This window comes from Chlamydotis macqueenii, chromosome 5 (genome assembly GCF_036417535.1).
Source record: "Chlamydotis macqueenii isolate bChlMac1 chromosome 5, bChlMac1.mat, whole genome shotgun sequence".
Classification (NCBI taxonomy): Eukaryota; Metazoa; Chordata; class Aves; order Otidiformes; family Otididae; genus Chlamydotis; species Chlamydotis macqueenii.
In genome coordinates this window covers 41,944,242-41,972,029 of record NC_141560.1, presented here as the reverse complement: position 1 = coordinate 41,972,029, position 27,788 = coordinate 41,944,242, and the positions used below count along the sequence as shown (strand labels likewise).

Here is a 27,788-nt window from a genome sequence, read left to right as displayed (position 1 = left end):
TTCTCTTTTGCTATATCCACAATTTAATTCACAAATATTGCACTAAGTGTTAATATTGAAGCAATGCAGTGTTCTCTCTTCACAGGCTTTGCAGAAGATAATAGACATGTTTTGGATTACACAGACTCATAAACTGATACAGTGAAGGAAATGCCACTTGTGACTCCAACAGGCATTTGGATTTGTAATTTAAAAAAGGAAGAGCTTATTATTCATAGAATCATAGAACATCTCAAGTTGGAAGGAACCCATAAGGATCATGTAGTCCAACTCCCGGCTCCTCGTGAGAATACCTAAAACTAAACCATATGACTAAAAGTGCCATCCAGATGCTTCTTGAACTGATATGGTTGATGCCATGACCTCTTCCCTGGGGAGCCTGTTCCAGGGACCGACTGACCACTCTCTGAATGAAGAAACTAGGAATGATTATTAACTAGGAATACACTTATTTTATATTAAGAGCTGGATTGAAAGCCTGTTGAAATCACTGGTCTCAGTCGTTACAGATAGTCTGCATAGTTCTTTGGCAGCTCACACAAGTCGTAGGACAGTATGACTTACTTTATATTTAGCAATAGCTCCTCTCTTCCCAGTATGCCTACTTGCGTAAATCAACTAACAAACCATCTGCATTGGAAAAACTCTTTCCATTACTGGCAGCTTTGGGGCAGCGCGTGGCAGTTCCTTAACAGCATATATTAATGTACGCTATTTTTTGGAGCAGCTGAGAAGTAATTTGAAGTCATCATACTGCAGTTTCCCTGGTAGGAGTCTCCCCTGGACAGAAGGCTTAATGTTTCTCTTCCAGTAAGATGCTCTGCATGTTTTGATGGCCAGAAGTGCTCAGGGTCTTGATAGGTGTCTCATCTGAACGACAGGTACTGGGCTCCCAGGTGTGTCTTAAAATGGTACCAAATTTTTGCAAATTTAGCCCAAATGCTGTGTCTCTCTAAAGATCAGAACAGAATTCTGTCTGTTAAATCGGTGCAATGGCCCAGTCGAGCTCAGAGAAAGGATTATCAACGTTTTAACAGAGGCACCTGTTAAAACGGGCACAGCAGCTCTGAGTGACAAGGGGCTGATTTTAAACTAACACAAACTGCAGTTCCTGACTGCACCAGTTTCTTCTTGTTCTGAGTAGAGGTGGCAGCGCTACAAATGCATGTTGTCTCTGTTCTCTGCTAGCCATTTAGAAAGAGTGAGTGACCAGGCACAAAGCCCAGAAGAGAGAGCTAATTTTTGCAATGTGGTATACATATTTTGCAAGCCAGCTTGCAAACTGCTTATCACATTTTTGGTGCTATATACATAAATATTCATAATTAATCTGTGGTAGAATAGAGAGAAAAGCTTCTAAAGAACAAAAATAGCCCCTTCAGGCAGCTCATACCAGTGACACTGATCCTCTGAATTTCTGAAGTTAAAAAACTAGCTTCTTTGCACAGATTTTGCAGTACTCTGGAATTCAAGCTTGCTTTTTTCCCCTGTTCCTTCAGGTTGTGAAGGCGACCTTGATAAAAGAGATTGATACCTTGAATCTGGAGCTGGATAAGTGGAAATAAAAGCCCCAAGTGAGAGATGACATTTCCAAGGCTTAAATCTCAGGGATAGCAACCTTCATTTTCCCTTCTCCAGGTCTCCTTCATCTCTAGGCTTTTGCCTGTGTCTTGGTTTCAGGAACCAGCAGAACGCTGACAGCGTGGCAGGTGGGAGGAGGTACATGCCTGTGTCTTTCAGACTGAAAGCTTGAATTCACCTCTGGGGTACATGCCCTCAGAGAGAACTTCTTCCCTTAAAGGTGGAAGGGCCAATTAAACAGTCCTTGGGAGTACTTGCAGCCATAAGCCAAGCAACAGTCAGGATTGGTTTAGATTAAATAATCACGGTTTATTCGACATCAAAAGCGGAGTGTCTGTGGAAATGAAAATAGATTAAAAACCTTCATGAAGCTGTTCAGGCTACCCCAAAGCCTAGTGGGTATTAAACATGTTTATTAAATAAAGACGACTATTGGGACTGGGATAGCAGACAAATCTGACAGGCTGAGCTCTGCCAGGTCTTTGTTTTCTGTCGTTGTCTGACTCAGCTTTTCACTTTGATGCTCTTACTCCTGGGCTGCTTGGCTTGCCTGGCTGACACCTTTCCAGTGCACAGCCTCTCCCTGCTGTCTGTACAAGTGGGGTCCCTGACTTCAGAAAACTGTCACCCCATTCTGCTTTACCAAATGGGGGTGCTCCTTCACAGCTGCCTCGCGGCACACCGAAGCCCATTTTTTCTGCCTTCCTTCATGGTGCCTTTAACTGTTGTTTTTAAACAGTCTCTGTAAGTAAAAATTTGGAACAAATACAGTGTTCAGCCCAGATTTCTCAATGCACAGTTCTCTGTCTTGGTACATTTGCCCTCTAACCACAGCATCCCACACATCCCAGCACACCCGTCGACACTGGTTTTATAGTGTGTATAAGGTCCCTGAGACCGTCTAGACAAACATGCACAGGCTGACCACACAGAAAGGGTTTTTAATTTCTCTCTTCCCCTATAGATCTTGGTGGGTAAGTCACAGCCACTCCTTATGCATTCTTTACAGCTCTTTCCCATGTCCCAGATGTGACCTGCTCCCAACCCATCCACTGGCATATCTTAGGTCTTATATCTTATCTTATGGCTCATTTCCCATTGTGCCACTTACGGACAAGAAACAGGGTATTTTAAAAGTTCATTTTCATGTGGTTTATAAACTTGTGTTATACTGCCTTCCACTATGTGCATCCAGCAGCTCCTCTCCAGGGCTGGCATAAGCAAAAGCCAGACTACTTTACACGTATATATTGAAGGCAGCCAAACAAATGCCGTTCCTGCCAGGAGGAGATGTCATCAGGGGAGGACAAGGCACATGCGGCTGTAGCTACAGTGGCAGAAGATGCACTGCAGTGTGATCCAGAGCCAGGGGAGGCAAAGGAGGTTTGTCAGTTGTCTCTCATGGACATCCTGCACCTCCAAAAATGGGTGGGTTTCTCCCATCTGGCATCAGCCAAGACTTGTCCAATGCAATGAATAGCCTGAAATTCAGATTTAGGAAACCCCAGCACTTCTAGAAAATCCCAGCTTTGGGGCTTTTTTTCCTCTTTATGTTCACACAGCAAGCACCATTCCCTGCTCCACAGTCCTCCTAACCAACCTCTTACGCAGCCTGAGTGCCTTGAAACCGGAGTGGAGTTTTGCAGAGTAACATGTCTGAAAAGGTGCAAGCTTGTTGTGGCCCAAGTTGAGGTGTGAGTATTAAAGTGAAGGTCGATGCTTCAAATGTGCTCACTTGCCGGTTTGCAAGATTTTATGAAGCATTTAAAATATGCACTGCTCTAGGGCACAGAGAAACAGATCAAATGAGATGAGCCTCACAAGGCAAAGAGCGTCGAGAAACATGAAGCAAACATGCAGAGATGAGATGGTGCAGCACACCGGTCCCGGTCAGCAGGAGAGCAGATAATGACTGGATTTGCTGAGGGCACGATGCAGGCGCGAGGAAAAAAAAATATTGATGGTGCGGGGAGGTCGCAGGAGGCTGCAGCTGTGGTGGGGAGAGCTGTGCTGGAGGCAGGTGAAACCGCAGGAAAAGCTCGGGCAGCCGGGGGCGGGGAAGGGGCAGGAGCGGCAGGCTGCCTCCATTTCCTCTGCCAGGCGCTCCTCCGCGAGAAAGGAGGCGAGGGTGGGCAGCAGGGCCCGGGGGCTGGGGCAGCTCCGCGCCAACGCTCCGGTCGCACCGGCGGCAGCAGAAATCCCACAGCGCGGACTCGGGGCGAGGTGAGGGGTCCGGGCGGCCTCAGGGCTCGGTCCTCAGGGCAGCCTCGCCCTCTGCCCCCGGTGCGGGCGTCCAGAGACCGGGGAGAGGAGCAGGGTATCGCTGGGCGAGTTTGTCTGGCAGCTCCGTGCGGGAGCGGCCCCCCCGGGGCAGCCTTCCTCCTCCTCCTCCTCCCGCTGCTGCCACAGGGCCGCGTCCCGCCGAGGAGTGCCGCCGCCAGCCCGGGCGAGGTGCGGGAAAGCGGAGGGGTGGCCGGGGCAGAGCTGCGAGCGGCCAAGATGCTCTGAGAGGGGGTGGCCGGCGGCGGGGGTGCAGCGCGGGGCTGGAGGGGAGGGTGCAAGCTCCCTCCGAGAAGGAGCCCACCTCCGGGAGAGGAAGGGCAAGGGGCGCCCCGGGGAGGGAAGGGTTTGGGAGGGCGTCCCCAGGGAGGGGCGGGCGCATCCCGCAGCTTTCAGCCTCCCGCAGAGCCGCGGCGGGAGCCGCCGGGCGGTCGCCTGCCCACCTGGGGGGGCCGGGAGGGGCAGGGGCACCCCCCCTCCGCCTCGTCTTTCTCTCCACCCCTCCGCCGCCTCCCTCCCTCCCTCCCTCCCTCTCTCTCCCCCCCTCTCTCTCCCCCGCCCTGCCCGCCTGCCTGCCTGCCTGGGATGGTGGAGGGAGCCGGGAGCACCCGGTGGGGCGGCCCTTGGCGCGGGGGACGGCTGGCCCCGGCCCCGGTGCCGGGAGCGGCCCGCGGGGGCTTCGCCGTCTCAGGGCCCCGCAGCCTCCGCCGGCGGTGATGGCCAAGGATGTCCTCGGAGGGGGAAGCCGAGGCGGCTGCTGAGAGGGGGCCGGGCAGCACCCCCGCGCCGGGGGCCGCCGCCGCCGCCGGGCGGGAGGAGGTGAGCGGTGGCGGGGGCGCCCGCCCCACCCTGGAGGTGGGGGGGGAATAGGGCTGGGGAGGGGGCAAAGGCATGGGGAGGAACTGGGGAGCCGCGGCGGGAGGCGGGTGCCCCAGCTGGGGATGTCTGCGGTGCGGGGGGAGCCGGCGTGCCCGCCAGTGCCCGCCCGCCCACCAGCCGCTGCGGTGCGGGGTGCGGTGCGGTGCCCCGCCGCGCCCTGCAGTACCAGGGCCGCCGGCTGGACCCCGGAGTCCACCCGGGCCGGCGGGGTGGCCACAGCCGGGGGGGCGCTGGCTGCGGGGTTTTACCTGGTGGGCTGGGGCTGGGGGCGGCCGGCGGCCCTGCTCCGAAACGGTGCAGTGGGGAGAAAGGGGGCCAGTCCAGTGGAAGTTTGGCTAATAAACCCCTTGGGGTTGGGCCTAGGAGAGCCTGCGGCTTCCCTGGGAGTTCTGAAACGGCCAGGAAAATCGCAGCTCTGCGAGGCGTTGGTGCAGGGGGCAGGAGAGGTGCGCTGAGGGCGAGGGAGTGTGCGGCCTGGGGCCCCGGGGCTTTCCCGTGTTTTGGGCCAAAGGAGGAGGTCATCCCGCGCCTTTTCCCTTGGGGCCTAGGCGCTCCTGTTGCCTAATCTGCGGTACAAAACACTCATATTAAACGTGGTTTAATATGTTTCTTCAGATCAGCTGTGAAGCGCTTAGCGTGGCCTTGCAGGTCGTAGGGAGGGAACGATGGATGTGGCTGAGCGTTGACACAAAAAATCCTGAGCCACAAGGCGTTGGCCAGGCAGGGCTGCAGGGCTCAGTGGCAGTAAGTGACAGTGCGTGGACAGCCCTGCACCTCCGGGACAGCGAGCTGTCTTGTATTAGGAATGGCTGAGATTTTCTTCGACGCCTGATGTAGCCTTTGCTCCCGACTGTTTTGACAGGTCTGCCGTTTACGTCGTGTAATCCATGTGCAGGTCATGGAAATGACTGAACTTCCTTCATAACGTGGCATTAAAACCAAACACGTGTGGTCCCAGGGGTGCAGAGTGCAGCCTTAAAGCAGGCAGAGAAAACTGGAAACAGAAGTGAAAGCAACCCTGGATCATTGCTGTGTGCAGTTAGTCTGCTTAAAGCATCTCTTAACAGGTCCCATGGCTTGTCAACAGTCTCATGGTCCTGTAGTCAAAGTCCAGTAGCCTCAACGAAGCCTATATCAACCAGCAGTATACTTAGGCTAAAACCAAGCAGCACTTTTAAAAGTACCTGTAACAGAAAATTGACTTTGCAGCTCAGGTTGAAAAAACTCTCCTCTGTGATTGAAAATTAGGGTTTTCTCCTGTACGATTGCTTTTTAAACAGTTGCGACATGGTTCACCGCGAAGAGCTGTGGCTGGATCCAGGATACAGCTGCTGTTACGGCAGTAGAGCTCCCCAATGTAATTACAGCCCTGCAGAAGATCAATAGGTGGTTAATGCTGGAAGGGATTTTTTGGTTTATTTGGTCTATGACCAGGAGCTGCAGAAGGCTTTCCAATATATTAAGCCCACTGTAAAAACATCCAAGCCATTTCTAGGCATGAGAACACTTGATCTCTCTGCTAAACACATTAGATCTTGCTTCACTCATCCTGTTCTCAGTTTTTCTTCTGTTCCAACACAAACATTGCACATTTGAGTCTATATCTCAAATGCCTGTGACAGTGATATCTTAACACTGCAGTCCTACAATATTGGTCTTTCCCCCGTGTTTTCTGCATCTCCTCGTAAATAGTCTTTTTGCACTTGGACCTGCAGTTGCATTTGCTTGCCCAGTATTAAACTGGCATTTCATGGGCTTCTCTATTAGTCTTGTCATTTATGGATTCCACTTAGATCAAATGCATGAGCTTAAATCTTAACAGTGACTAAATGTTGCCTTTATTGGGTAATAAATCAATGTGAAATAAAACCCGAGGCTAGTAAGAGAGAATGTATCTGAAGTCTTAAGTTTTTACTCTTGAAAGCAGGACAAGCGAAGGTGCAGCTGCGGAGCAGGAAGGAGAGAGGCAGTTTGGTTACCTGCCATGGCCCTCGTCCTCTTCTGCCAAGGGCCTCTTAGGTTTACTGCTGACTTTGCTGAATGTCAGAGCAAGCCCTTGGATTACCTGCCAATATTCTGGTTTGAGTTCTTTTCTGTTGACATATCGATGGCTTGAGCTGGATGACCTAGAACAGCCGTGCTTTTGGTGGTGGTGTAGAGTTTTACCATCCCATTGACTCTTGCAAAAAAGAATCAAGATCTTTGAGGGTGGGAATGTAAAGGACATGTTTTTCCAGGTGTTTCAGCAGTTACTGCTGTAGATCGATTCTCTGGACGTATTTTCCTTTACTTCCCACCCTAAGGTAGCAGAGCCTGCTATTCTGTACTGCCCCAGTTAGGCTGTGGGCTGGTGGTTTTTCTTGCCTGCCTTACTACTGTGGCAGCCTACAGCTACACTGAAGAGTTGGTAGGGACTTTTCTGCATTTCTGCCAACTTACACCTCAATTGGGAAATGGTCTTGAGTATTTAAATCTTTAAAACTTAGTTGGAAATTGTTTTTCTTTTTCATAGAGGTGAAACTAGTGAGTGCAAACATCATTTATTTGCTACCGTAGCCGAGAAAGCTGAAAGCAGCAGCCACTTGACGTTTTGAAACGTGTGTTTGTTTTATCTATACCAGCAGAGTCAAACAGCAGTTGTCCATGCCGGGTTTTATCTTCTCTTCCATATTTAAGAACTTTAATTGAGCATGACATAGTGCAATCAGTTAAGCTATTTAAATAAAAGGGGGAAGATCTTGTGGGTCGATGTTCCTGAAACCCAGAGTCATCAGCTCACTGATGGAGATGTTACAGAAGAGAGAAGCCACTTAAAACTGTCTCATCTGCCTCTTACTGCCACTGCGAAAGGCAACAGGAGCTCTTTTCAAAAGTGCTACTTGTGGTCACAACAGCACCAAGGATGTTACAAGTTAAGAAAACATACGTATTGCTTGTTTGCAGGCTACAGCTTCACGGGCTGTCAGGTCAAAAGACAGCTGGGTCCTTTCCTCTTACGCGTGTCACTAGAGAGACACCCTCTGCCTGTGGAATTGACTCCATTTACTTCTCCAGCTTTTTTACCCATTTTCCCCAATATGAATGTCAAACACGTTTATTTTATTTGTCAAGGCTTATCTTATGGCACTTAAAACATCAGGTATAAAGCCGTTCATAACTTAGACTCGGTAGCTTTAAGTTGTCCCCATCTATGGGTTGAGGCTTGCTCATGGGGCTGAGAGGTGGTGGAGGAAGGGCTGGAACCCTCTCAGGTTTATCAGGCCTGCTGGAGGTGCACTTTCCTCACCAGCAGATCCCCAAGGTCTGATGAACCCAGCTCCCTCCCAGAGCTACTGGAGCCCGTTTGCTCCCTGCTGCCTCCCTGGTGACTTCCTCTGGAGGCTTGTTGTCACCTCCAAGACTTCTGTGCTTGAGAGAAACAAACGCAGGAGCAGAGGATGGAGAGGAGAGAGGACAGGGCCTGTGATGGAGGTTAATGCTCTTCCCCACCACCTTTTAAGCAGAAGCTGCCAAGGGACCATTGGGTGCCAGTTGCGGGAGAGGGGCTATTTCCCTTGTAAACCTCCCTGCCAAGAGCTGTGCAGGGCACTGATCCAATGGCCTCTGCCCAGAGGAGGGCAGGAAATGTGACGCATGGCTCCTTGGGAAGGTCAGCTTTTCCTTCCCCTTGGCTCTTCCAAACCTCTTGCAAAAGACCTGCTCTGCTAACACTCTGAATGATAGCTGCTGGCTAGCCTGGTGGAAGACTGCCACCATCCCAAGTGAGTACAATTGAGCAAGCAGTTGTTTTTTGTACAGTGCATGATATTTCCCCTCTTGTGTGAGGGTCAAACAGGAAAAGCCCCTTTCTATCCCTCCTACCCTTGGTTTTTTCAGCAGACATAAACCAAGGAGTGCATCTCATTCCTTGAGGTCCCTTGTAGAGACAAAGGAAGAAGTCCAGCAGTAGTGGCATTGAAGAAACTGGAAAGCTTTTTTTTCATGATCCTGTAGTTCAAGGCAATATTTGCATTGCAGATCCTGTCATAAGAAAATTCATGCTGAGGCATCACATCTTTTTTTTTACTTTTGTTCTTTTCATTGTCCCACTTTATGTTCTGAGCACGTGTCTGTTCTTGATGCCCTGAAGTTGGCTGTCTTCTCTGTACCTCACATGGGAAGTTGTCAAGAGTTTAAAAAAATAGATAGGAAGCATCAAATGGATGTATCTGAGCTCTGAAGGGCAGCCTGGGCGCCAGCTGTGTGGGCTTCTGCGGGCAAAGCCTTCTGTCCTGTCTGACCGAGAGTGCTCCCTCACCGTCGTGGCTGAGACTGAAGTGAGTTGCACCTTCTGGCTGACTTCCCCAGTTCCCTCCAGCGAGGAAATGTTTTCAGTGGAATGCTGGGCTGGAGTGAACAGGGAGCTTGTGGAGGTCTGCCACTGGAGGGTTATAAGGACAATTTAGGCAAATGGCTCTTAAGTATATAGATGTTGCCTCATGGGGGAAGGAGACTAGGTCACTAGGTGGTAGGTCCTCTCCAGACCTGATTTCCAGTGCTTTTCTGTCGGGTGGACATGCAGTCGGCTGATAACCTGTGGAAAAGTAATGGGTCCGCACACTGTTTTGGAGACCCAAATACTCTACTTGTTCTCCCCTTCTCACTTCAGAGACACCTGGGAATGATCTCTCTCCAGAAGGGAAGATTGGATACCAGGGATGCTTTTCGATCAGTGCAAGCCATTGCAAGAGTGAGGTAGGAGGTATCTTCTCCATGGGAACAGAGCACGAGGCTTCCTCTCATCTTTTTCTGCACCTTGGAAGAAAATAGCTCACATCATTGCCAGTGACCAGGGACATTGCAGAAAGGGGGGTTAAAAAGAGTGACATGTCCCCAAGTAGTCCACAGCGAGTGGGGCTTGTTTCTAGGTGTGTGCTAGCACGCCGTAGTGAGTTAACGCCAAGAACAGTGGCTGCCGAGCTGTCATCAGCACTGTAAGGCCCCTTCAGTTGTTACGGTGACACTGTAGATAAGGCTGTGTTTGATTTTTCACTTACAGCAGGAGTTCTACTTTTCAGAAAGGAGTGGTTAAGTAGTTAATTAGTTTTTAAGTTCTAATCACAGAAAATATAGTTCACTCAAGAGTTCACTTTCAAATTCTAATCGTTCATCGGGCTCCACTGAGCTTAAGAACTGTAAAGTTAAAAATAGCGTATAGTGAAATTTCGTTGAGGTCACAGTTGCTGTAATGGCTTTGTTAACTACCCAAAACTCTTGGTGGGGTAACTTCATTTAAGCAGCAGCGCGTAGAAGAGCTGGTGAGGTGTTACAGCAGGGATGCTGCCTGCAGTGGGGCTGGCAGGGTCTCTGCCAAGAGGAGCCCACAGTTCAGATCAGGGGTAGAGGGTCCCTCCGAGAGTCGCCCATGCTGGCTCCTCACTGAGCACCGACCGCTCTGCCCACAGCACATCTCACCCACAGCCACAAAAGCGAGGGAGAAAAGTGCCTGAAATGGGCAGGACAGATGGCGAGTGGGAAGGGAAGGCTGGAGGAGCCTGGCTGTGCGCGGCGCCGGCAGCTCGGCAGCGCTGGGAGGCTGGCAGCCCTCCGGGAGCTGAGTTAAGGTTGTGAAGTGGTGTCTGGTGTACCTGGCAGCCGCTCTTATGGTGCCACGCGTGCCACCGGGAGAGGATGGAGGGGATTATGCCCCACGAAACGCCCACGCTTTTAACTTCTGTGACTTTACATCAGGTGAGTAATGTACAAGGAATCCCAACTCACACGTAGCACTGTTTCCGTACAGCTGATGCATTGCACATCCTAGTTCAGCATCCAGCCAGCAGAGGCCTTGTTAAGGAAAGACTGGTAATGCTGGGCCTCAGAGAAGCCAGGAGCTGGAAACAGCAGGCTGGTGAGAGTGGGGACCGGTGGGAGCTGACAGCAAAGGGCAGAGAGCAGGTCACCTAGGGTCACGTTAGGTAGTTGAAGTGACTTGCAAGTGTGGAGTCTGCATAACTTGACCTTAGCAGGAAGAGGATGGGCTCAGTCAGAGACTTCTGCAGGTCACAGCATATCTGGCTGCAGGAAAGGAGTGATTTGTGGCCACACGTTTATGGCCGGAGGCCTTCTTCATACCCGTGCGACTGATTGCCCTTAGGAGCTGGACTGGGAATTGTGGAGAACAACATTAGATTAGTGTGGTAACAAAAGTGATTCAGCATGAGGCATCAGCATCTCTGAGTAGCTCTCGTGAACCAGCACAGTGCATCCTGGAGGACAAGAGCTAGAAGGGTCCCAAGTGTCCCCAGGCACAAGCTGTCTCCTCCACCCTGCAATGGGCAGGGGGAGCATGGAGCACCACAGAAGCTGGGGTGGTGGCATCTGCCAGTAGGGTCCTGCCAGCACGGAGGTCCCTCTGAGGACCAAAAAGATGGAGAGCAAACCCCTCGTGGCTGCCTGGCAGTGAGGTGGCCAGCCAGAAGTGCCAGTACCTGGTGGAGGAAGGGCCTAGTGAGGGCACCTGCTGAAAGGGTGGGAATGGCAGTTGGCGTGCAGGCTGAGGCGTGCTGTGGTCCTCTGCAGGGGACTGCCTGGGCAGGAGCAAAATGCCCTGGTTCCCACAGGCTGGTACTCGGAGCAGCCAGATGCAACACCTCACATGCAGATGAGGCACCTTCCTGGAGAGTGCTGCTGCAGTGCTCATGTAAAAGCACTTTATAAATGGTATTTTTTCAGTGTCTTTGGGATGTATGAAGAGGTGTGCTGGAAGCATGCCATGGGTCAAAGTCAAGTCAAGAAATAAAATCCAGATGCCCTGGCTCCCAGGATCCCTTTTAACTGTTAGGTATTTAAATGAATTTCCTGTGAAGTTTTCACCTGCTGTGCTGTCACATGTTATTGCAGAATGTGTCACAGAGAGAGAAGAGAGAAGCAAGAGGGAGAGAGAAGGGATATTTATCATGGAACCTTGTTTCCCACAGGGAAGCAGTAGCTGCTGGAATACTCCTCATCTTAACAGGAGCACCATTATAAAAAACCTGACAGTGCTGAGGTGCCAGCTGTCTTCAAAAAGGTGCAGAGACAGGGAAGCACAAATCTGACAGAGGAGCTGAAGCCCGAGCGGTGGCTGGGTATTGTTGCGAGGGCTGCTCAGCTCAGCACGTCCTCTGCTGAGGTTTGGCTGGCGGTCTCCGACTGCGAGGTCATGTGTGGGAAATGGGAAGGCTGGAGGTTGAAAGGTGGAATCACAGAGCCACCTGGTTCTGGTTTTACTAGGTTTCCTCCTCCTGGTTCCCTGCTTTCCCGCCCAGGGACACTCATCTGTGGCTGTTGTGCAGCCTGGCTCCAGGTCACTCCCTTGCTTCCCCATGTGAGGACTGAGGGAAGGTGGGGCAGGGCACACAGGACCTGTGGCAATGGTGGGAGAACTAAAGCATGGGGACATGCACTCTTCAAGGATGGGGAGAGCAGCTGCGACCCTAAGGACCCAGGATTGGGAAGGGGCGAGCTTCAGTACACCACTATGGCTCTGATGTCTGCTGCTGCAAGCTACTCATTTGCACAGCACAGGAGAAAATAAATCTGCCCAGGAACCGCCAGCCTCTTCCCTCGCTGCTCACTCCTCTGCCACCACTGGAGAGCTGCATCTTGTAAGCAAAGGTGGGTGCAAAATAGGTATTACAGGATTCCCATTGAATCCAGCTGGGAGTTTGTCAAGCACAGAGGTTGGCAGCTAGCTGCTCTCCCCTTCTCCTCTCCCCGCTGTGCCCATCCCTCCTGGACTGAAGCAACAGGAGCTGGTCCCGCCAGTGCTCTTGTTTCCTCTGCTGGTGTCAGTTTTCCCTCCATGTCAGCGAAGCTGCCAGTAACACCAGTGCCGTCAGCAAGTTGCACCTAGGCGATCCCCTGGGACGGTGGTACCTCTGTGTTGCCTGCGGCTTGCTCAAGGGTACGGGGAGCTGCATCTGCCTTTCCGGGCTGGAGCACGCTGGAGCCCGCTCCTGACGAGGTGAGGGACGCTCTGCTCTGCAGCCACAGGACACACGGACACATGCATGCTGCTGTCAGCCCTTCCGGGAGCTCCCTGGAAGCAGGTAGCAGGGGCAAGGGCACTGGCCCAGAAACCTCCATGCAGCAGAGCTGGCTGCTGGCTGCGGTGGGGGGCCGGCAGCTGGCTAGGTGTGAGGCAAGCTGCAAAACGCTGGGTGACACAGCTATGGCTCATGCCAATCAGTGTTGCTAATCTAGCAGCGGCTGGGAACTGCGTCCCAGGAGCTTTCCTGAGGTTATGTGATGCTTTTATCGGTGACTGATAAGTGTTGAGGTAAGCCACTTTGTTATACTTGTAAAATTTATCCCGTGTCTACTAGGAACCACTGATATTCAAAGCAGGGGAGTGGAGATTATGAGCTAAGTCTGGTATGCTTAAAGTTTAGGAAAAAGAACCATTTTTGGAGCTACTCGCTTGCTCTGAGGTAGCTTTAATCCCAGCTTTTCTTTACTGAGGATCTCATTCCCAGCATTGCCATTACTGGGAAAAATCCTGTGCCCTCAGAATATGCTCTTCATGTTGCTGCTGAGTCGAAAGCCAATGGCAGCAACATCAGCAATTTGGGGGGAAAACAAATAATTTTGGTAGTGCAGCATTTCTGTGAGCTTGTGGGAAGCTGCCACTAAAATAGCCCTGATCTCTATTTTGAAAGTGGTGACCACTTTGTTGCTAGGATTCCTTGGTGCTGAAGATGTAGCTGCATGGCTTTCCTTGGAGCAGTGTGCGGGAACATCACCAGCAGACGTGGCTAGGGCCAAATTCTTCATGCCACTCGCACACATACCCTTGTATTTTAGTGAGTGTCTTTTCTATCCTGCTGCGATGTGCAGCATATATATCCAAATGTCTTTTTTTTCTGAGATTTTCTTTATTTCCGCTTGAAGAGCTCTGAAGTATCCTGCAAGAGCTGCTGTGGAATCTGACATTTTACAGGACTAGAGGCTCCTTCTGTCCTGACCTCTGTTTTCCTCATCTTCAGATGATGGCTTGAATTAATGAGGCTGAATGGTGTGAAATGGCAGGCTATCTTTGTATGGTATTTCAGGAGCGTCCTAGCACCTGAAATTCAGGTGAATCAGCAAGATTTGTGCCTTTTCATGGTTTGTCTTGGCCTGCGATAGACTCTGCTGGGGAGAGAATTTAATGCTAGCATTTTGTGCACCTTCCCACCCTGAGATGTTTGCCCTGACAGCTCTGTGGATGAAAGGAGATTAAATCTCTTCAGGGCTTAAATAAGGAGAAACAAAGCGATCCCTGCTCACCACAGGAGGGCAACTGCGGTAGCGAATGCCTGAGTCAGTGATGCTACAAACACGTGGAGTACATGCAGGTTGTTCTTTCTAAACCGAGTAAGATCACTTCTGCTTGGCATTGACGTCACGGCCCGTGCCTGCAGGAAGTTTTCGTTCTCACAGGAGTTTCATGGCAGAAGGGCAAATGGTGCATCCAAAACATACGTGCAGCAGCCAGTGTGCCACGTGTTCAAGCACTGGAGAGAAATTCTCTTTGATGCAATATGGCTTTTTCTATTGCCTTCTGTCCCTTCTATTTCCCTTTCCGTCCATGCTGGCAGCCATGCTGGGAGCACTTGCTACTGGCTCAGCATGAGCTAGGGGTAATGGGCTTCTTGCCATTCAAGATGGATGGCAGGAGGGATTTTGTTTCAGACTTCCCAGGAGGAGATTTATGAGATGACTGTTGTAATATCTCCTTTTTCCCTCACCAGGCCATATTATCAGTGCCCCATGCAGTGCCCGGATTGGGTCACATAGTGGAGGAGCACTTCTGCCTGTTACACACCAACGTTGGTTTAGCACAGCCCTGCAGGATCCTTCTTCACTGTACTGATGAGTATCTGACCTAGGACTTCATTTGGCCCTGGAAGGCTATAAAAGGTTGTACTCCGATTTGTCTCCTGCAGTTGCCTTCTCCCTGGTCACCTCAGACTTTTTGGGCCAGTCTTTCACCAGGATCACCTCAGGAGCTGGAAGATGATATCTGCACCAACGTCTGCTGTGGCTGCTTTAGCATCAGGAGGTAGAGATCTCCTTGCTCTTCTTGCGTCATCCGTGTCCACTGCACAAATGGTGAAGCCTTTCTTAGTACCATAGGTTGGTCCTGGTGTCAGAGCTCATCTCAGTCACGGTTAACAGCACGGCCTAGGGCTTGCTTAGCAAAGACTCAGTGGTCCTCTCTGTGTTATGTCCTGCCATGTCCATTAGGAGGTGGAATGTTTTCCGCTGCCCTTTCTTGACCAAGTTGGAAGAGTCTCTCACAGCTAAAGACAAAAATCTACTTTCATCCAGGCAGGTCACCAGCTGCCAAAGTGTGTGACTTGTGGTTATTGATTTTCTTTCCCTTTCATGTATCTCATTGTATTCATCACAAGCATAAATCTGCAGAGGCAAATTAAATTATGACTGACATTAATTTATCCACCATTTTTTCTTCTTTCTTCTGTACTTTATTTATTTTCTTCCAGTCCTCTGTCAGTGTTTCCCCCACTCTTTTTTCTCCATGGACAGGAAGATTACTCTTGCTAAATAAAAGAGGGGAAAAAAAGAAAAAGGTGAGATTGACTCTTAGCTCACATGAGTGATCCCAAGCTGTGGGGTCATTTTATTGTTGAACTCAGTGATAAAGTCACCCTGGAGTCCCGAAGCCAGGTCTTGCTGGAGAGCAGGAGCACGCTGTGATGCTGCACATCTCGCTGAGACACAGCTGCAATGTCAGCCCTGCAACACTGTCACCTCTGTGGGAGTCTCTGTCCCAATTTAGCACAATGTTATCCCACCTCCCAGGCTGTGGAGAGAAGACAGGGGCATAGATCTGTTTTTCAGAGAAGTTGCCAGCGGCGAGAAAGCAGCTGTTCAGGAGTCCTGCTTTCCAGGTCATAGATGGGCCAGGAGGACTGCTGGCTTACGTGATGCTTTGGTGTTCTCTGGTTCAGCATTCCTCCCTGTCTGATCCTTGCCCAGGACCTTTCTCTGGGCCCGATTCCCTCCCGCCCTGCCCAGGCTGGCTGGTCTCCGTCCTTGCCTGCCAGCGCCCTTCCCCCTGCCTCAGTGGCACCAGCATTCGGAGCGTGTCTAGGCTCTCCTTTTCTCTCCTCCACCTCTTCCCACCCTCCGTGTTTCCCCCTCATTTCTCTATTTCCATTCGGACCACATCTTCACTACTCTCTGTTTTCTCTCATTCTTTCATTTTAGACATGACAGCATTTTGCTTCAGCAGAATTGCAGCTCTTGAGGTCAGCCACCAAGGGCAAACACATTGACGTGTGGGGTGTGTAAGGACAGGAAACATTTTTGGCATGATTTCCCCAAAGGAGAATTTTAGTGCTTTTGAAACTGGGGAACCCAGATACCTGGCTGCGAACCAGACAGACAGTCAAACTTGGGCCCAAACTGTGCACAAAACAAACATTAGAATAAATTCATGCTGTTGCAGCGTATTTTCTGCTTATACAGCTCATGCTGGAGTTTTCAAGGAGACTGAAGCATGAAGCCTGACAGAAGAGGAAAAAGCCTTTTTGTCAATGAGAAGCTACGGAGAAGTAGTAAACATAAGGCAAAATTATATATGAAATTTTTAAAGACTGTAACTCCAAAATAGATTGGTCCATATCCTTTGGACTTTGCAGACTATTTCTCCCCCTCTATTGGGGTCAGTTTGGCAACTTTCAGTTCAAATTTATTTTGCCAGTCGAAATCAGAAGCGGACAAAACAAGCAGTTTATTATTGTCACTGTAACCGTTTGTGTGCCATAAGCAATACTGAGGCAGCTAGAAAAAGAGAAGACTCTTCAAGCCCGCATTGCCTTACGGCTACTTTTGGAGTAAAATACAGCTACTGATGAAGAGCATGCAGCCACAGAAAGCTAGGTGGTAATGTGCTCCACTGCAGCTTTGAGATGGTTTCCCTTAGTATTGTATCTAGAGCTGCCTGTGGGATTACTCTTGGCAGTGAGCACTGGAAGTGTGAAGAGCACCTCAGTATCCACATAACGCCCACAGCCTTGTTTTTATAATTGACACTTAGCTTTGTGAAGACAGTTGGCTTGTATAAGTTAATGGGGTATTTAGCCATTAGATTGGCAGAGTTCTGCAGGAATAATTACCAGATTTGACACTATCCGCTGGAATTAAGCATAAAATCACTGCTGGTAACATTTACAGTTGGCACAAACATTAGCAGGCTGGTCTGTAATGATGAGGCGAGCACAGTCCTACAGAGGGATCTGCTTCATTTGATAATTTCATTATTCATTATTCAATCCAAATCTGAAGTTACACGTTTCAGGGTGGAGAGTGCAGGCAACCCTTCAGCTGTCCTCAGAAACAGTGACTCAAAAAATACCTGGGAGCAAAGTGGGTGAGTGGTTGAACACAAACTCCGGGGTGGTGCTTGACAAAAATCTACTAATGCAACTCGTGGAGACAGTAAAAAGGGGGAATAAGTGGGAATGGGAGGTGATTTTACGTTTTGGTGAAGTAAGTATTGAAGTCCTCTATCCGCTTGCAGGGTATGCATTTAAGAAGGATCTCAAGATGCTGGAGAGAGAGTAGAGCATGAAAAAGAGCTAGAAAAAAGGCTTTGCAGTGAAGGACTTCAAGACCTTGACCCATTTGAATTGTCAAAAAGAAGGCTGAGAGGTGTCAGAATGTAAAAGTATCTTCAGAGAGAGAAGGCGGTCTTATGAAAGGACTCTTTCATCACCCAGAGAATGAGCATCCCCACTGCCATGAAAGGGGACTGAAGTGAGACAAAATTACAATGGCAGTAAATGGTGATGCACAAATTACAAAGGGGATTGCAGGTTCTTCATTTCTTTTAGTCCGTCAGTTAAAGCAGAGTGTCTTTATGGAAGATAAGCTTCTAGCAACCACCAGTGACTGGGCTGTACGTAGGACCGTAGAGTGAAATTGCTTTGCCTGTGAGATACAGGAGCTATGAGGAGAAGGCATAATGCCTCCCAGTCTTAAGATGTAAATGTAGTTTGGGTTGTAATAGAAGCCAAGCCTTCCTGTCTCAGGATAGCCTTGCAAAGTCAATAGGAGACATTTCTGTGACAACCCGTAAGTGCTAAAGAGCCGTCTGGCTGTTTGTTATATCATAAGGCTCCGAGGGACAGCCACCTGGCTAGTGGCTGAGTCCTGCTGTCAGACAGACTCATATCGGGAGGTTAGCAAAAGCAGCGAGCCGCTGCTGGTAAAAGAGAAGCACTGGGGTATCGAGTTAGGCACCCAAAAAGCTGGGCTGGTGGAATCCATCTGGGCTTCTGTGAGCATGGTGCTTCCTCCTCCTGCTGATGGGAGGGGGCTCACTTGGAAGAATGGAAAAAGCCAGACCACCTCAACCTGAGCCCTGGGAAATTAATTCGTTCTTGTGTACCCATCAAGAGGAAGGGACCTGGAGACAAAAACACAATTTGCTCACCCAGAAATACATTGTTCTGGTTCCCTAGCATGAGTCTTACATTTCAAATATGCCTTTTAAGGAGAAATCAGGGTTAGAGGGGAGGTCATTTTTTGCATCCTTGGCCACCCCCAATGCAGATGCGTGCAGGGTCACTTAGAATGGTTACCAGCTACAACTTACCTGCCTGTGTCTTAATGCTGGTCACTTGCAAGGACTCAAGCGATGGGTCAGAGAGCCAAAACCCTGGCCACCAGTCCCTTGCTTTTGCCACCAGAGCGTGCTCGGCTCCAGCTGCTGAGTGGGGGACGTGCCAGGCTGTGCGCTCCCCTTCCGCTCTCTCCACCCCTTTACACTGGGCGAGATTAACTGCCCAAATCTGCACGCTGCTACAACACAGAGCACGTTGTAATGATTTTAATTACAGTTGCTGCAGCCAGAACCCGACCTGGTTGCTGTTGAGCGAGGATGAGCGCTGGGTGGGCGTGCCTGCGCGAGGGAGGCTCCACGCTGGTCCTTGCATACCTGCTTTTGATCTTGGGCATCTGCCATCGGAGGATGTCTTTGAAGGCAATTGCCCTTTCAGCCACTGCCTGGATGTTTTATCATTTGCAAACTAAGTTTTGCACAGTACTTTCTTGAAGCAGAAATAATCGAAATGTTGCCAGCCTGGAAACTCCTGTCTGCTACAGGTGTCAGTTGAAATTCCAGTTCTCCATCGGCAGGTAGGACTTTCTAGACTATTTTCCAGCAACTGCGGCAACAAATTAAATAGCATCTATCATTTAGTGTCTTGGAAGGCTCCATGCCACCAGACAGAAAACAGACCATGGGAGGACGTGGAGCTGCCTCTTCATTTTTTTTGTGGTGCACAGATCCTTTGCTCTGCTTGAGCTTTCTGGAAACAACAAGCCAAAAAAAACCCTGACACAAACGTGGAGCAGTGCTGTGGGGCTAACCAGCTGGGGCCAGGGACAGCTCAGTGCAGGGCTGTCCCCAACCCTTCTCCCTCTCCATATGGCCCCCAGCACAGGCACCCCCATGAATGCCACCTCTTGCCCACAGCATTTTCTTCATTTGTGCTGAGGTCTACTAAAGAATTTGAGAAATATTTTCTGTAGTTCTTTTAAGTGCAGAAGAATAAAGTGAATTTGGGCTTGTGATTATGAATAGTTTCGGTAAGAGTTAGCAGGAGTTTCCAATCCAGTCAGGTGTGATGAGAAGCGAGGCCTCTGAAAGCTGTTCAGCAGCATGCCAGAGCATAGCGAGACATTATTTGCGGCGTGTGTTTTTAACACGACTTGAAATTTGTAAACAATAATACTGACAGCTCAGCTGTGCTTCTTCACAGGATTTCATCCAAAACAGGAGATTTTTACAATTTGTACTGTCATTGGAACTGCTTGGGACTTTTAGGGTGAAACATTTGATTTAGCAAAGCCATCCCTCTTCACAGAAGTGGTTGTAAAATCACAGAATGGTTTGGATTGGAAGGGACCTTCAAAGATCATCTAGTCCAACCCCTGTGCCATGGACAAGGACATCTTGCACTAGATTGGGTTGCTCCAGTCCCCGTCGAGCCTGACATTGAACACTTCCAATGATGGGACGTCCACAACTTCTCTGGGTACCCGTGTCTCGTTTCATCTTTTGTCAGGTTTCTCAGGTCAAGGCTGAAAGCAAAGCCCCCAGCAAGTGGGAGAAGAAGGACACCTCTCTTGATTTGGGTTAGACACCCAAATGCGCGAGTCCTAGCTTGCAGGCACAGTGCCTGGTGACTGAGCCTCCGTCTGTTCTGGGACAGTCTCTGTTTGGCTCTGGCTTTCTGTCGGGCTCTCTGTCTTTGCTTTCTTCAATTATGTTTCTCTGTTAACATTTTCCAGGGGTTATGCTTTTGTTCTACATCAAAACAACGCAGATCCCGCAGCATTCCTCAAAGGATGCAACTCCCGTTCACTGGCTGGCCCAAGTTATCATGGAAATTATTAGTTTCCTTAAGTGTTTATTGTACTCGGCCAGAAATACGAGCTTGCCCTGTTTCAATTTGAAACACTATGCACGGAAAGGAGAAAATTCCACGTAGTACCACAAACATCATGCTTGCAAGAAGGTGGTATGTTAATTAATAAAGTCTGGGAGCCACTGGTTTAACATATTAATGAATTTGTTATGCAGAGAGAGATGGAAAGATATATTTCCTTATTAGATTTTTGAATGGTAATTTTTTATGGTAATTATGTTCTATTTTGTAGCTTTCTTGCAAACACTCTAATAGTGTTTCTAATAGTGTAATTGTGTTAGAGAATGACTTCAGCAAAGGGAAGGAGAAATAAGGGGATATAGGCCAGATGAACTTATTCAGAACTTGGAACAGGAGGGACAGCTGTAGGGGTAGACACTGAAACAGAAATCCTTTTATAACCAAGGACCTGTGAAGAGCGGGATCTGCTTAGGAACAAAGGAGGGTATGAGGCAGTTGGTCAGAAGAGCCAGGAGAAAAGAATTGTGCTTTTCCCAAAGTGTTTTTAGGGTGAAGGCGCTGCTGAACTGGACCGGTAGGTGTGTGAATCAGAGAGATGTGGCAGTGGGCTCTATGACTGCCTGTCTTCTCTAACGCAAGGAGGAGAGAAGCTGCCTTTTTTATAAGCTGCAGTGAGAATGGTGGAGGTAACCTGGCTCGGGCTGATCCAGCCCCTTCAGTGTGGTGGGTTGAAGACCATTTTTGAAGTGTCTCCAGAGGATGCATACAGAAGTGTCGTGTTGGACCTGCAAGCCTCTAAGCTGCTGGCAGCCCAGCCCGGTGCTGCTCCAGGACTGGTGAGACTGGAGCCATCTCTTCTCCTGAAGGGGATATGGCATTTTGTGGAGCTAAGCACATTAGAAAGCATTTGCCCGCTCCGGTCTGGCCACTGATAGCCCTAACCAGCGAGGCTGGTTGAATCACCCCTTGGGCAGAAGCCAACCTGTGGGTTGTAAGTTGGACCGCAGAGGTGCAGAGAGCAGAGAAGTTGTTAGTCAAGGGAAATGAGATAAAGGGAAGGTGGGGATTGCAGTGCCTTTGGCAAATAGTGCCTTAACTGATGAGAGACAGCCCTGTGGCATGGCTGTGCCCAAGGCCAGGCTGACAGCGCTTTGAAAAAGGAAAAGAAAAAATAGGGGTTCCTGGAGCTGCATGGACTACTTAAACACTCACCTTACATTAAAACTGACTGCTGGACATCTTTTGCTGGGTCCACTGGCATTCTTCTCAGTATTAACTATATGTGATTTTACATGAAAGGTACCTGTGGAAACCTGAATGTGAACTTAAATTCCTGTGTTAGAGTGTTGCCCAGCTGTTTTCTTTTGCACAGTCACAGTGACTGGAGTAGAGAGATATTAATTGTTAGAGTTTTCTTCACCTCAGAAAACCTTCAGGGGAAAGAAAGGGTAGAGGTTTGCAATTCTTCATTACAGTCTATTTTTGCATTACTGTAGCACTTTAAAACTCTGTTTCCATGTCAAGAAGAGACAAAGAATAGAAGACAGTGATTCCTGGTGGAGTTCCCATGAGTTGGGAGAGCCTGGGGCTCTGACATAGCGTCCAGTGTACGGCTGGGGCAGAAGCCTACATGGGGGCAGTAACCACACTGGAACAGAGCAGTGGGTATTTGACAAGAATTTCAAGAGATGAAACTCTCTGTGACTGCAGGGATTCACCTCCAAAACTCCCATAGTTATTTTTCAGCTGGTTTAGAGACTCCCTGAAGCCACTTCTTTGCTTTCCTCAAGGTTTCCTGCAAAAGGCTAAGGGAAACAGCCTTATTTTTACCCATACGAAGGTCTTTTCACTGCCTTACCTACAGAGAAGTTACATACCATGTCCTTTATAACCCACTTAGCTTCTCTACACCGATTTTGGCCACTGTAAAGAGAATACAGCACAGAATAATTATTCTTTATTCTGACACACACATACATACAAAAGGTTTGGGATAAGAATAGAAATTCTTCAGATATTCCTTCTGGATGCATCAGGAAGAATCGAGGGCCAGATTCTGCCCTTAGTCCCTACAAATGAATACTGCTGTAGCTCATGAAAATGGATAAAATTACTCTGCACTTACACAGTGTCAGATTAGAAGCTATGAAATCAAAACTAAACCCCACAAAGTCTAGTTTGGCAGTGGTCACAGCAAGCCATAAAACCCTCAGTAGTTATTTAGAAGTGGTTCTCTGTCCCATAAAAAAAAAAAAAAAAAAAAAAGCAGTATTAAATTTGACCTTGTAGCCCTGCAATATTAGATGCCAATGCTTCCATCTCATTGAGAAGACAGCAAACTCTTCCTTCTAGTGGTGCCATGCTATTATTTCCTGATTCATAAGATGCTGCTCCTTAAATTCCTTGCTGGTTCAAGATTACTTACTGTATCCTAACTGCTGTGGGTCTGAGATAAGTTATACTAGGGGAGAAGCAGAGAAGACATTTCCCAAACCTAGCATCTGTTGGCACCTACGGAGCAGTTTGATGCATTAGAGGTGGCCCCTTGGGAGAAGGAATAACAGCGTGCTTCTATTTTTGCATGAAATCAGGCTCGGCAGAGGGCATGATGATGCATGAATATCAGTGTGCATCTGCTTTCTTGCTGTCATTTCCTCAGAGGTAGGGGGGAGGCAAAGGATGGCGGTAACAAGAAGAACGCAGACAGCCCTCCACATTGCCTATCAGGGCAGCAGGGGGTCTTGGTTCACATACTTTCTATGGGTGGGTGGCTGCCAGCCAGTAACGTAACTCCTGCTGCTGCTGCTCTTTGCAGGCAGACAACTCCGTTTCCGCTAGCTGCTTGGCTCAATTTGGCATTTTTTATTACAGCCCGACATAGCATGACAATGCGGCTGATTCACTGGACCATGGCTGGGGTAAGGACTGCCATTGCACTGTCTCAGGGGACGCAGTGGGAGTACGAGAGCGCAAACTGCGGCTCTACTACTAGCCCAAATTTTGAGACTTGAAAGAGAGGGCTGTGCTACATTTTAAATATTCACACATACACCCTTAGCTCTGACACTTAAGCTTTCAGGTATTTTAGGTCAGAGCTAGTCTTCTAACCAGCCTGAAGCTATGCTGCACCGTGCTGTAATCCTGGCAATTTTTTTCAGCTAAATGTGCTTGAATCTAGTAATTTTCCTGATGGCTCACCTCCAAGAAAAATGGTGTCGATCATTTGGTAGGTTTCAGGGTAGGGTGTGAGTCAGCTCTGAGTCAGGCAGCAGCTCCAGCTCGACAAAGCGCTGGTCCTCCTGTGCTGGCACGACCCGTGGGGCCGCAGTCCTGCAACAGACACTGCTCCCAAGCGTCCCCAGCAGCACCGTGTGGGACCCCAGGAGCTGAGCACTTGCAGAGTAAAGGGGCAAGTCTACAGCCCTGCACTTTTGGCTGTCCATGTGCTGCAGAGCTCTCTCAGCCTTGGAAGGTGACAGCCTGTGAAGATGATGCTGGCTTCAGGCAGGGAGGAGATGGAAACCTGTCTCTCTTCTGCGGAGAGGCCTGTCCGACCTTGGTGTGGGCACAGCAAGTTGCTGCCACGTGAATGACTTCCCTCTCCAGAGCCAGGGAGAAGCAAGGAAGGAGTTTTGTCCAGAGACCTCTGTCCCTGCTGTAGCGTTTCTGTTTACATTCACATTTATATTAAGTAGGGTGTTGTCCCAGTCCTCAGGCAGTTGAGAGCAAAGCCAGACGCAGTCTTGAAGGGAACAGTCACTGTGTGCACTGTGCAAAGTGGCGTGACTGATGGGTTCCTCGCTCTCTCTTTGTCTTTCTCTTCCCTCTCCCTGATGGTGTGATTGAAGCAACGCCCCGTGAAGCAGTCCCTGAGTGCCTGCATGTGCCGAGAGTCCCACTGGAAATGCCTTCTTCTCTCCATCCTCATGTACGGCTGCCTGGGTGCGGTCGCCTGGTGTCAGCTGGCCCGGGTCACCAAGCTCAGCTTTGATAGCTCCTTCAAGGGCAAGTCCATGATCTACCATGACAGCCCATGCTCAGATGGCTATGTTTATATCCCACTGGCCTTCCTCTCCATGCTGTACGTGGTGTACCTGGTGGAGTGCTGGCACTGCCACGTCAAGAGAGAGCTGCAGTACAAGGCGGATGTGGACAGTGTCTATGAATGCATCAACCGCATGCAGCAAGCCACTCCATGCATCTGGTGGAAGGCCATCAGCTACCACTTTGTGCGGCGAACCCGCCAGGTGACCCGGTACCGCAATGGCGACGCCTACACCACCACCCAAGTCTACCATGAGAGGGTCAACACCCACGTGGCGGAAGCTGAGTTTGACTACTCTCATTGTGGATACAAGGACATCTCCAAGGAGCTCCTGGGCCTGGAGAGCTACACAGCCACCAAGCTGAGGTTCACCAAATGCTTCAGCTTTGCCAATATTGAGTCTGAGAACTCTTACCTGACTCAGAGGGCTCACTTCTTCACAGAGATCGAGGGGCTGGATGACTACATGGAGGTGAGGGAAGGCATGCAGCTCAAAAATGTGGACTTTAAAGAGCTTATGATGGCTTACGGGGACCCGGATCACCTCCCGTGGTATGTGTCCCACTATGCTTTCTGGGTGGCAGCTATCCTGATGATCTCGTGGCCACTCAGGGTGCTCATAGAGTATCGAACTGCTTACGTTCACTACCACGTGGAGAAGCTGCTGGGCCTGGAGTACACGGCGCCCACAGCAGCAGAGGAACCCTTGTACCGGTACCGCATGCCCCGCGACGCCACGCAGGACAGCACTGAGCTGGAATGGCACATCTGCACCAACCGGCAGCTGATCCCGAGCTACTCAGAGGCCATGCTCATGGACCTGGCCAATTCCCCAGCCTACAACAGCTACATGGTGTGCCGGTATGGCGAAACAGCCCACGGCTGCGAACGCTGCAACCGTGCCTCCAGCACCTCCTCCATCTTCTCACGCCACGCTTTCCACAGCTGCAGTGGCAACTCCCGCCTCTCCCTCAACACCAGCCGCTTCTCCCTCTGTCGCGTCCACGGCTCCCACAGGACAGGCCTCTGGAGGAGCCGCAGCAGCAGCATCGCGGACCGGGGCTGCCAGGATGAGCAGTGCTGCTCCTACTCCAGCCAGCTGGCTGTCAACGAAAACCCCCCAACCTACCATGACGCCCGGTTCTTCCCCGTCCTGATTGTGCACAGACCGGAGGGACACGACGGGCGGCATTTCTACGTCAGGCGCTCCTCCTGTCTAGAAACCTCCCTGTGACAGGCCTCCGTGGTTTCTCAGCTCCTCTGCCCCGGGACAGGGCTTGCATGGGTGCCGCCGGTGGGGAGCCTGCAAGCCTCGGTCTCCACAGTGGGTCAGCAGGACGAGCTTCGGCTCTTCCCCCTGCTATTGCAAGAGGATGTAGTCACTGACCAACAGCTAACCTCATTTCCAGGAGCTTCTCCACCTCCTTCGGCTGCTCTCCCTAGTCATTTGTTCCCCTCTTCCTTATATTCTTTCACTCCTTACCCTTTCTCTGCTCCTCAGTTCCCTGGCTCTCCTCCCATCCCACGTTGAGTCTTTTTTTTATGTTTCAGTCACAGCGTTTGACCGCTGTTGCTGCTGAAGAATTTATAAAGCCTGCGCTTTGCAGTGTATTTGCCCTCTTGGATGGCCTGCAAGGTAAGAAACTCAGAGCAAGACGAAGGGCACGCGGCCAGCTAGAGTCAAGTCAGAAGGAGAATTCGGATCTGCAGGTGCTGAGTCACCTCCTGCAACCCCCAATGAGTCGCTTTTAAAATTCATTTTATTTTCACCAGTCTTTTTTCCTCTTCTTCTGTCATTTATTCTCTCCTTTCTTCACGTCCTCCTCCTCTCGCTTTACCCGTATCTTTTCTTTTTTTTCAGTTTGCTTACTTGTGCTTTTCAATTTTTCTGGAGTTTTGCCAGTGAGGCTGTCTTGCAGGGTGTAATTGCCTTCCATTGGGCAAAAATAAAACGTTCGCGGCACAGGTGTCACCGGCTGCTGACACAACCTATGGCTATGCTGTGGAAAGTACTGAGGACTTTCTTTCCAGAGCAGTAACATACACCAATAAAGTAAAAAGCCCTTTGCTCACTTCGCCCTGCCTGGTCTGCAGCGGAGTCGCTGCTGTGTTTCCAGCTGTGGTTAAGCTTGTCCAGCTCCACCCCTGATAGCAATCGTTGAGAGACGTAATGTAGATCAGTGCCCTGTTAGTGCTACTATTTTTAGGACTGTGGGTCTGGTTTGTTGTCGTTTCATTCCTACCGCTTCCTCAGAGCAGCACGGGCTGGACAAGGGGAGAGGGGCTGGAGAGGGAAAGGTAAATACGGCATTAACCCTCCCACCCATAGTCTGGAGTTGTTAGGAAGCTCTTCCACCCACAGTGTCTATTAGAGGAGTTGCAGGACTGCTCTACATTACCCTTGGCTTTCTGTGTGCCCTGGGGAGGGGTTTTGGCTCATAGCCCACTGCCGCCTTCCCACCCTTCCAGGCGGGATGAGGTGCCACCCCAGCCCCGGGTAGGGAGCGCAGCTGGCAGCCAGCCCCACTGGCCTCTCCTCCCGGCGCTCCAGGCTCTTCCCGCAAGGCTTCCCCCAGAGCAGGTACAGCACCTTCCAGAAATGAACAGATTAGTCCCAGAAATGTCAGACCCAGGTGTCCAGTCCTGGCAGAGCGGATCACTGCACTCCAGACTGTGCGCTGCCCTCCTGGTCCAGCTGGAGACCCCCTAACTGGGAGCCAGGGAACAACCCAAGAAGCTTATGGCCACAGTGAGGACCCACCAGGGACCTCACACCTGCCAGACCTCCATCCCACAAGGAATGGTCCTGTGCTGAGCAAGCTCCGTACCATTTTGTCGTGTGGATGGTGGAGATCATTATCCACCGTGACTCACAGGAGAATGCAATACGATCGCAATACAGTCACTCTCAAAAACAAAGTGTTGTCACTCCCTACAGCAAGTAGGTTAGAATCCGAGCCCCCAGAGGGGCTGGCAACAAATGCTTCCTCCCGAGTCCCTTCTGTGTGTATCTACATGTAATACGAGATTTGTAAAGTCCTATGTATAGAAGTATGTGTAGATTATATATAACTCTGCATACTTATATGGTGATTTCTTATGGCATTGACTGTTGCACCATGTTAAATAGATTTTGTTTTGGTTTGATGACTCTGGTTCGATGTGCTGTGTTTATTTCAACTCCTGAAATAGAAACATTGGCAATACCTGGCAAACCTGCTGCAAACGATGGCGCCATCAGAAAGGTTATTTAAATTTGTATGAGTTGATCTTTCTTAATGTAAATACTTTATGTGTGATTTATGTGACATTTTCATTCTGACAGCTTGGCATTTATCGCAAAAGATAGATAACACATATGATGTGTTAGTTTACCACCTCTAAAAAAGAATAACCATCCCAGACACATGGAGGAACCAGGTTTGGGCTCGAGGTAGTGATTATGGTTGGACTGGGGCCAAACTGATTAACATTGAAACTTAGAGAAAAATCCAAACTTAGATCCGCCCTACAGTGATCCAGTCCTGGCCCCCGTCCGCATCATGCCACTTACCACCCCCAGGCAGAGCTGGGAG

General features: G+C 49.9%; 1 protein-coding gene and 1 long non-coding RNA gene across 2 annotated transcripts; one reads left to right on the top strand and one right to left on the bottom strand.

Moving 5' to 3' along the window:
• On the bottom strand, window positions 1-4,574 carry LOC147600555 (uncharacterized). The gene is made up of 2 exons (XR_015258674.1): window positions 4,442-4,574; window positions 1-952 (listed from the first exon to the last, which is right to left on the bottom strand). It is a non-coding gene; the product is annotated as an uncharacterized LOC147600555 (long non-coding RNA).
• LOC104475143 (transmembrane protein 151B) lies at window positions 4,459-27,363 on the top strand. Its single transcript, XM_086748873.1, has 2 exons — window positions 4,459-4,680; window positions 24,017-27,363. Exons 1-2 carry the CDS (start codon window positions 4,588-4,590, stop codon window positions 25,445-25,447), a joined length of 1,524 nt encoding a protein of 507 aa, XP_086604999.1. The 5' UTR covers window positions 4,459-4,587; the 3' UTR covers window positions 25,448-27,363.
• The last annotated feature ends 425 nt before the right edge of the window (window positions 27,364-27,788 follow it).

Coding starts and splice junctions, on each gene's coding strand:
- LOC104475143 (XM_086748873.1), top strand. CDS start 4,588: ATGTCCTCGGAGGGGGAAGCCGAGGCGGCTGCTGAGAGGGGGCCGGGC. Junction 4,681..24,016: donor CCGCCGCCGGGCGGGAGGAG/GTGAGCGGTGGC, acceptor GTGTGATTGAAG/CAACGCCCCGTGAAGCAGTC.